This window comes from Parasteatoda tepidariorum, chromosome 4 (assembly GCF_043381705.1).
Source record: "Parasteatoda tepidariorum isolate YZ-2023 chromosome 4, CAS_Ptep_4.0, whole genome shotgun sequence".
Lineage (NCBI taxonomy): Eukaryota > Metazoa > Arthropoda > Arachnida > Araneae > Theridiidae > Parasteatoda > Parasteatoda tepidariorum.
This window is the reverse complement of record NC_092207.1, coordinates 2,884,420-2,894,820: the sequence shown is the minus strand read 5'-3', so window position 1 is coordinate 2,894,820 and position 10,401 is coordinate 2,884,420. Positions and strand designations below refer to the sequence as shown.

The 10,401-nt window shown below is 30.5% G+C and overlaps 1 protein-coding gene across 1 annotated transcript in view; it reads left to right on the top strand.

The window, feature by feature from the left end:
• LOC107440314 (thioester-containing protein 1 allele R1) overlaps positions 1-5,735 on the top strand; it is a gene marked incomplete in the record, with an annotated part of 90,154 nt that extends 84,419 nt beyond the window's left edge. The window contains 2 exon segments of the mRNA XM_071180439.1: positions 3,018-3,120; positions 3,283-5,735. Coding sequence (XP_071036540.1) covers positions 3,018-3,120; positions 3,283-3,482 — 303 coding nt within the window.
• Between the last annotated feature and the right edge of the window lie 4,666 nt (positions 5,736-10,401).

Here is a 10,401-nt window from a genome sequence, read left to right as displayed (position 1 = left end):
AAGTTCTTTAAGCTATATATTCGTCGAAGTAACATGTGTGCCGTGGTGTGGTTGTTAGTGCCACGGTAAGGAAGTTTGTAGACCCGATGGTCAGGAGTTCGGTCCTGGTCACGGATTAAATTTTAAATTTTTTTTCTATTTACTTCATTTTATTTTTTTAAATTTATTTTTCGATATTTAAACGTGAATAAAGTGTTATATATATAAAAATAATTATTTTTCTATGGGAAAAAGGGATTAATAGCTGAAACACGGATAAATTTCGTCTCCGAAGCTACGCACACCACTCACTCCGTAACTCCCTTTAATATTAACTTATAATTTTCAAACTCTGCCAGAAATTAGAGTTTTATATACCAAACAATCGTACCAAACAGAATTTTTTGACACTAATTAGGGGGCACATAAAGGGCCAAAATAGATTTTGTTAATTAACAGGAAGGAAGTTCCTTAAGCAGTATATTCGTGGAAGCAACGTGTGAGTCGTGGTGTGGTTGTTAACGCTGTGGGAAAAGAAGTTAGTAGACTCGGCGGTCAGGGGTTCGGTCCTGGTGACGGATTAATTTTTAATTCTTTTTCCTACGTACTTTAATTTTTTTAAGTTTATTTTTCGATATTTCAACGTGAATAAAGTGTTATATATATAAAAATAATCATTTTTCCTTGAGAAAAAGGGATTAATAGCTGAAAAACGGATAAATTTCGACTCCGAAGCTACGCACACCACTCACTCCGTTACTCCCTTTAATACTAACTTATAAATTTCAAACTCTGCCAGAAATTAGAGTGTTATATACCAAACAATCGTACCAAAGAGAATTTTTATACACTAATTATGGGGCACATAAAGGGCCAACATAGATTTTGTTAATTAACCGGAAGGAAGTTCCTTAAGCAGTATATTCATGGAAGCAACGTGTGAGTCGTGGAGTGGTTGTTAGCGTTGTGGGTAAAGAAGTTTGTAGAAGTCGCAAAAGAGCAAATAGACTGATTTTCTCGGATTTTTTCTGTTTTTTTCCCATTTTCCCAATAAAAAAATATTATTTCCTACATGCAGCACCCTTCAGAATATCGAAAAACACTTAAAAGAAGTAATATAAATGAAAATAAAGAAGAAGAAAAATAAAATAATTAAATTTTTTGAAAATCTGCCCGTCACTGGGATTCGAACCCAGGACCCCCTCCATCCAGCAGCGAACTTGCTTGTCTGGTGGCCTTCCTTCCAGTCCCCGGTGATACATGAAGCCTACCGCAGTTTCGCTTCAAAAGCTCTCTCCTCTCATCTTCGCAATATACCTTTAGGAGCCTACTGTGACCTCCTTAATTGGCCTATAAATCCAGCAAAGAAAGCGTAATGGAATAATAAAAAAAAGAATAAAAAAATAAAATGGCTCGAGAAAGGTTCAAATTTCGAGACCCCCTTGCTCCCTTTAATATCAAGGTATATTTTTCACACTCAAACCTTGGACTGGAAGGTAGGCCACCACACAAGCAAGTTCGCTGCTGGAGGGAGGGGTCCTGGGTTCGAATCCCAAGGACGGACAAATCTTCAAAAAAAAATATTTTTTTTTTGTTTATTTAAAATTATATTATTTTTTTAATGTGTTTTTCGATATTCTGGAGGATCCTGCATGTAGGAAATAATTTTTTTTTATTGGGAAAATGGAAAAAAAACTGGAAAAATCCAGGAAAATCAGTTTATTTGCTCTTTTTCGACTTCTTTTGTAACATTTTGTATATTCTAGCATGCATGGGGTGTTTTCTGTTTTTGAAATCCGGCAAAGAAAGCGTAATGGAATAATGAAAAAATAAAATGGCTCGAGAAAGGTTCAGATTTCGAGTCCCTCTAGCTTCCTTTAATATAAATGTATAATTTTCAAACTCGGAACCTATGTAGGGGTCTATGGTCCAAAACTGGCTGCCGAAGATAATTTTTATAAGCCAGTTAGGGGGGTTACAGTAGGCCCCTAAAGGTATATTGCGAAGATGAGAGGAGAGAGTTTTTGAAGCGAAACTGTGGTAGGCTTCACGTAGCACCGTGGACTGGAAGGTAGGCCACCAGACAAGCAAGTTCGCTGCTGGAGGAAGTGTTCCTGGGTTCGAATCCCTGGGGTGGACAAATTTTCAAAAAATTTTATTTTTTTTATTTTAAGGGCAGATATCGTGCCGTTTGTTAACATTGAAAAGTGTCTTCGAATTTCCTTATTTTAATGCACTATTTTAAATATACATAGTGCACCCCCTATGGGGTCTACAATTATTTCATGTGGTAGGGTACACTATTGCCCTGTAATATAATACGTGGTCCAATTAAAATATTATGGATCAATATTAAGGTCCGATAAGGTCCGATGGTGGCCGTGCTTTAAGTTAACATTGAAAAATGACTTCGCGTTTCCTAATTTTAAAGGGTTTTAGAAGGCGAATTTCCTCATTTTAAAGCTTTTTTTTTAATTTACTGTATTTTTTTGCTGAAATTGTCATTGAACTCTAAAGGTATTCTGCTATCAACTGATTAATTACATGGTGCGTAGCGCTTTTAAAATGTGCTTAAAGGTGCTTATTTTTGTTTTTAAAAGCCCTTAAAGGTGCATTTTTTCTTCATAATATCCATTTTTGCCACATATTATGCAAAAGTGTGGTTTTTACATTGTTTTATCCAACAATTTCACAATTCATTCAACCACAATCCAGTTCGGCATAACGTCGGTCCATAGCATATGAAAGCGGCAATCATTTTACATGTTGGATGAAATACTTGCGAGTCTGCATGTGTGCCTGGGTTCAGTGAGATTATTGCTCTTTCCATGTATTGCATTTTGCAAAATGCTCTCAATTTCAGGCTTCATTTTAAACCCTCTGATATCGAACGGAAAATCTCTTGATCATTTTATAATGGCTAACATAATCAAGAAAAGAGTTCATTGTCAGAAGCTAGTTATTTTATCGTACATAGTGCTTAAAAAGTGCTTATTTTTTGTTGAAACATTTGGGTAATTTATATGGTTTATTTTCAGATGGATGCCGAAGAGTCTTGTGTGACTGTCCCAGCACATCGTATACATAAGGTAGCACGCCAACGGAGGGCGCCAGTCAAAGTTTATGACTTCTATATCCAAGGTTAACACTTTCATCAATAATCAAAACAGATATGAAATATCAAAGTTTAAAATATGTAAAAATAAATGAGCCACCTGAAATATTGAGAAAAATTTTAATAAATGTCCTCCAATGTAGTTTATTTTTTGTTATGAGTGCTAATGACAGATTCCTTATTTTCAGCGAGAAGTGCCAGGATGTTTTACCGTCCTCACAGGACTGATCTTTGCGATATTTGCGACGATGATGACTGCGGTGATAATTGCCTCAAAACAACGACCAGCAGTGAAGAATCTTCATTTGCAAGTTCTGCACACCTGCTGCAGAGCTATTCTATTTTTATATCACTTTTAAGCATTTTCTTTTTGAAAGCAATGATGTGAGACTGTTTCAAAATTTTTAAGTGCAGATTACTTTGATAGAGGCAATCTTGTTTTATTAGGAATGATCAATTTAAAAAAGAGCAACTGTACTATAATTTGTAAAAATACTATCTCTTCTGACCTTTCATAATTTTGCTTTAAATATAAAAACTGTACAATATTTTTTTATTTATTTTTTGTGCAATTCTTCCAATCTGTTGAAGATTGGGTGTAAAATCAGTTACTTTCGTCATCGCTATAAAACTAATTGCATTTTGTCAAGCAACAAAACTGTATCAATTTCATTGTAGAAACTCTAGTAAATATTTATATATATAATTTTTAACCAACTTCAAATTCTGTTTAATATATTATAAAAATTGTTTTAAATGTGAATTTATCTTTTACAAAGCTTTTATTTATACTAACAGCGCTGATATTTTATTAACAATTTTTAATTAATTATTTTTAAGAAAAATTTCAAATGCTTTATATATTCCTCTCTTATGGTTCTACGATTGCAACATTTATCAAAAAAATTTTTAATGAATTGTTTTGAAGCTTAACTAACATATTTTAAAACTGCCTGTTGTAAGAGATTTTGAAACATAATTGTTTTAATTTCGTTTCACCTAAACTTATAAAATATTAGATTACCAATATCACTATAAAGTTAAAGCAGACTTTAGAAGTTTTTGCATTTAGAATATCATTACCAGTTTCCTAAATATTACGCTTTTATAAATGTTTCATTAATAAAAAAAGAGTGTTTTTACCAATAGGACTCAATTATTAGAATAAATTTTTAAAAAATTATCTTTTTTTCTTAAAAAAGTTAATAAATCTATTATATTAAAATTCGCTTTTGTTAATGATATTTTGCAGTATACATATGTGCCATAACATTACAAGGTGTTTCTTTTGAATACCGTTAGACTCTATAAAATAGCCTCTCTTTGCAAATTGGTTCTTCATTGTATTGTAATGCGATCACTTTGGTGCTATATTATTGTTATTACCTATAATTGTTACTTTTTAAGCTATTTGCAGATGAATATGAATGCATCTATTAACATGTGTCATTATATATTTGTATTTATAATCTTTTGATGTTTTATATCACATATAAAGTTGATATTTTTGTGTAATTTACTTGTATTTGGTTTAAAAGAGTTGTTTCACTCCTAAAGTAAGTTATTTTATTATGTTATATATATTTTTATTTGTATTTTTAATGAATTTAAATTGTATTGCAATGAACTCTAGTTTATAACATTTTTTGGTAGCTATCTGTAACTTTTTATAACTAGGTATTTTAAAGTGGAAAATACATGGTTTCATTTATTTATTTGTGCCATTACACTATAAAGAATTTTTAAATTTTTATCTGTAAAAGAGAGACTTGCATTTCAAACTTATAATACTTTATATACAAAAATGTTACATATGAAGCATCATTATGTTTTTAAAATTAACTTGTATATTTTGTTTCATCTGCTGCTTGAATGTAATTATAGATTTGAAACATTAATGTTTTAATTGTGAGTTACTTAATTTGATCAAAAACTATTTTATTAACCACTTTACCTTACCAATTATTTTGAAGAAAGAAAAAAAATGCAGAAAATTAACATGCTTTTTTATTTTATTAATAAATACAAGGAACAAAGACAAAACATAATACACAAGTTTTATGTTGGAATTGTTTTTATGTGTAAGAAACCATTAATTTGAAATCATTTTACTATCCATAGTTATTTCGGGCAATTAAATATTATTCTTTGTATGATAGTTCTTAAAACAACACAAAGTGATACTTTCCAAATACCAGTGAAGTGATGTTATTTTACCCCCTTTGTTTTTTTCTATGTAAATTCAGCAACCATTGTATGATAAAATATCACAAAACATCCCACAGTTAAACATCAAAACTCCTAAATAAAACTTCTAATCAAAGCAGATTATGTACTTCCGACTGAGTAGAAACATGATAAAACAAAATGTTCTGACAAATTATGCTGACGATAAATATTTGCACTCGAGTTAACTCTGGATTATCAAGGAAGCCGTTGACTCTTTGGTGTCACCTAATCAGTGTTAAGATTTCGTTTAGAAGAGGCCTAATTTCTCTTAGACTGAAAAAAAAAAAAAAAATAAGAGAAACTGATCAAAATGAAAGAACAATAAAAAATTTTGACTACAAGCATTAAAAGAACAGTTTAATATTGAACTTAACATAGTGCCAGAAAATTATGTTTTTCAAATCTACTTTTTTTTTAAAAAAAATTATAGAATCAATTATTTTAATAAAAATTGGTGTGATATTTCAGGATCGCCACTCCACAAGGAAAATACAGGGAATTTAAAAATCACCTGAAATAACATGGTTTTTTTCTTTACAAACTGGGAAAATACAGGGAATAAGGTAGCACGCCAACNAAACATCAAAACTCCTAAATAAAACTTCTAATCAAAGCAGATTATGTACTTCCGACTGAGTAGAAACATGATAGAACAAAATGTTCTGACAAATTATGCTGACGATAAATATTTGCACTCGAGTTAACTCTGGATAATCAAGGAAGCCGTTAACTCTTTGGTGTCACCTAATCAGTGTTAAGATTTCATTTAGAAGAGGCCTAATTTCTCTTAGACTGAAAAAAAAAAAAAAAAAAGAGAAACTGATCAAAATGAAAGAACAATAAAAAATTTTGACTACGAGCATTAAAAGAGCAGTTTAATATTGAACTTAACATAGTGCCAGACAGAAAATTATGTTCTTCAAATCTACTTTTTTTAAAAAAAAATTATAGAATCAATTCTTTGAATAAAAATTGGTGTGATATTTCAGGGTCGCCACTCCACAAGGAAAATACAGGGAATTTAAAAATCACCTGAAATAACATGGAATTTTGGTTTTTTTCTTTGCAAACTGGGAATTTGGTTTCTTAATTTTGTCTTATCACTGAAAGCGTAATCCAGGGATGATATTTCAGCTATACTAAACTATTTCATTTACTCTAGCATTAATTATGTTCAGATGTTCTTTTTATTTCTTCCAACAATTAAAACATAGTATAGTTAGCCCAATATGCAAGAAGAGCACAATAATTGTGTTTCCTCTTAATACATTGTTGTATAATATGTACAGGGAATTCCAAATTTGAGTTGCAACCCTGTATTTGTGTATGATTTGTTAATTAGAATGTATTAATAAAGTTTGATTATAATATTTTTAATAATTAGGTTCCTTTCTATACTTATTTTCATATGATATAGTGAAAATAGTGGTTCTTTTAATTTATTCAGAAATTCATTTTAACTCCAATTGTTTCTTTTTTTTAGTTTTAGCATTTTTAGAAATAATTTGGAAATGAATAACTAAACTAAATTGTGATCACTACTGTTGTAGAAAAGCTTCGCTGTCTTCTTTCTCACCATGAAATGAAATAGTTCACATTTTTGCATAGAGCATTCTCATATGAAACTATTATCGATAGAATCACTAGTTGAATTGTTCTATGGTAACTCAAAACTCTGCTATGAAATTCTTCTTCAAATTATCATTAGTTTGTTATTTTTCTAGGCATTTTCTTTTTTTAAAAAATTTTTTTTGTTTAAAAAAAAATTACACTGAAAAATATTTTATCCAACTTTTTTTTCTAAATGTATATAAAGCTAATCAAAATAAACACAAAATGTTGCAAGTAGAACAAACAGTTCCGCGAGACAAATTTTTTTCCTCCAGCAATTAAAACTAGTATAGCTCACACAGTGATTGTGCTTAATTCCTCTTAATATATTGTGTACAGGGAAAACACTGGGATTTTTTTTTCTTCGAGATTTGATTTGCAACCCTGATTGCAGTGTCAAGTGGGTGCGATGTTTCAGAAATTGTATGGCAATAATTCAAAAATCATATTATTTTCATTCATTTCCCAAAAAGACAAAAAATTAAATACAATTCCAATTCACTAGTATATAAGACATGTTAACTCGATTGTATGTTGGGGTACAGTCGGCCCAAAAAAATAAAGATATCATGCTGAATAACTTTCGTTCTAATGATCAGATTTTCATGAACTAAGTGTCAATTTTAAATCCAGAAAACAGCCAACTAAAGTCGCCACCGCAAATGAATGTTTTCAGATAACCCATAGACTAATTCAAAAGAGAAATACTTAATTTTACTCCGTTGCTAAGCGACCAAGTTCTGACTGTAAAAAAAAAATTTAAATAATGTTCCATGATTGCTCAGAGAGGTTTAATTGTTAATAGAAAATAGGTTCTAGGCAATAGACAATTTTTAAGCTGATTTCTGTCCAAAAAGCAACGATTTTTTCTTTCTTTTAATCTACTTTGAAAAGAAAATTTGAATCAATTTATAAATTACTTGTGATTTTCTAAGCTTTTAGAATTTAAATACATGAACTTTTTATATGACATTATTTAGATTTTTTATGTTGTTTTTACTATATTTATACGAGGATTTCATACTGAAATCAAATTTACATAAATTATTATAGCTATATACGAAATCTTAGAGATAATAATTTTTCGAGTCTTCTAAGCAAGAAAGTTTGAAGAAACAAAAAAAGTGCTTCAAAATAAAATGTAGATTGTATATTAATGCTAATGCACATTCATAAGGTTTTCTATAACTTACGATATTTCTTTTCTTTATAACTGAATGTTAAGGGGCATTTTAAAAACATTGAATTATGTTATGTTTAAGAATAAGATATTGACATAATATACGTTACATATTGTGTGATTCATTGCTTAAAAAATCGCTTCATTCTGCTAGATATTTAGGTCACATGGTTTTCTTTGGATAAAGATGATTTGCAAATTTCATTCTCATGTTTGGATACATTCTGAAACTCACATTCGCAAATTCACCATGGAATGTTGCACAGCATGTTCTTCAATTACGATAAGCTACATTTACAAACCAATACTGCTACTATGATTATTTTTCCTTACATATATCTGATACGATATTCTCTTTTTAAACAGAGCTCGTAAGGTCCATAAGATACAGAAATGGGGGCGCAAAAACTTAAAAGATAAAATATTCAAATTCATTAACTCAAAATTTTAAAGATAACTTTAATCGTTACAATATTGATGCTACGGTTCTCTAACGTTTTTAAAGACCACGTGAATCCTGTTAAAATATTAAAATGCGTATGTTTACTTTAAAGTTTAAAACGAGACCCTTATCAAAATAATGAACCAGACACAAATGTAAAATAATATAATTGAGGATAAAAACTCAAGAAATATGAGGAGGAAGCATCACTTTCTAGAGATGGAGAGGAATTAAAAGTTGTTTTTAGAAAGAGATGGGCCCAACGTTCTTTGTTTTTAAAGCGGTAAAATAGAATTCTTTTTTTTCTCTCACTTGACAAACGTAGCGTTTAAAATTTGATTTCACATTATAATGCGAAATAGAATTTTTGTTTCAATCAATTATTAATTATACTCAATTTATTTATTACAATCAATCAAAAATGTTCCACATATTTAATATGTTGTACAGTTAAAGTTGCGAACTAATAATAACTTAATTATTGAATCACTATATGTGTCCCGCAGTGGACTGATCGTTAAGACAAGGTTCCCAGCAGATCACCGCAACACTGGCTGAGGGCAGTGTGCGGGTGGGTGACCACTTGGATCAGTCTGCGTAGGGACCGAGGGTGTGCGGTATGGGTCTGTTCTACCGTAAAGTGATCGACTTCGCGTGCAGGTCGTCGGGCTACCGAAGTGGGGGGGGGGGGGCAGAGAATCAAAATGGGATGTCATCCTCAGGGATGCTTCCCCATTGTGCAGCTCTAGTTCGACATAAATGAATTACAACAATTTTTCCATTCGTTTAAAACAAATAAATTCAATTCTTTTTTAACAATATTGTTTGCATAGCTGTCAACATGGTGAGGAAAAAATCCAGTAGATCTTACGAAATATAAATTTCATGTCACATCAGAATCATTATATATTACTTCATTTCTCTTCTGGGACAACAGAAAGTGAGTTTTGTCATAGAGCTTTATGTTGAACACTCATTTTATATATAATTCACAAATGGTCAAAAGAAAGAGCTTAACGAAAAATTTATTTTTACTTTGTTTACATAATCTATTGGCTATAACAAAACAATTGTTGTTTGCCTGTCGTTCTGACCACAGCGAGGTTTTAAAAGCTAATATTATAAAATTATAATTATAAAAAGACCACATGCCAGCAAGAGGAAATTTAATTATAATCAATTAGAAAACTTTCCTCACTCTAATAAAAGATTTTAAATGAGTCGAATTTAAAATAACTGTTATCAATCAATTTCATTGACCAATTTTTAAATTAATAGTTAAAATAATTTAACTAGTATTTTTTATATTGTGTTCAGGATCATGTACATAAATAATCTAATACAAAAAAGTTCACTAATGATTTTCAAAGAAGGATTAGAAATGTTTTAATACAATAAACTAATGCATTAATCTATATATATATTTCTCTTACACGGCACCAAAAAGAAAAGCCTCATTACAACTCCCCGAATGGCAACGTTAGAAAATCGACCAATGATTGCTGCTAAAAATGTCTCATGAGGTGGCTCAACATATAGCGCTTTTAAAAACGGAAACAATAACCAGAGTGAGCATTATCAGGTTGTTCAATTCAGATTTATGCCCTAAAAATATGATAATATTTCATTTAAACTCAATTAGGAATTTATTAGGCTGGCCTTCTCCATGACTATAAATAAGTCACAAGGTCAGACTTTTGAGAAAATCAGTTTAGTATTGACTGAACAAGTTTTTAGTCATGGACAACTTTATGTTGGCCTGTCAAGAGTTAAGTCATTTGACAGCCTTTCAGTAATTGCTCCAAGATGCCAAATCTATAATTGTGTTTTCAAAGAAATTCTAAA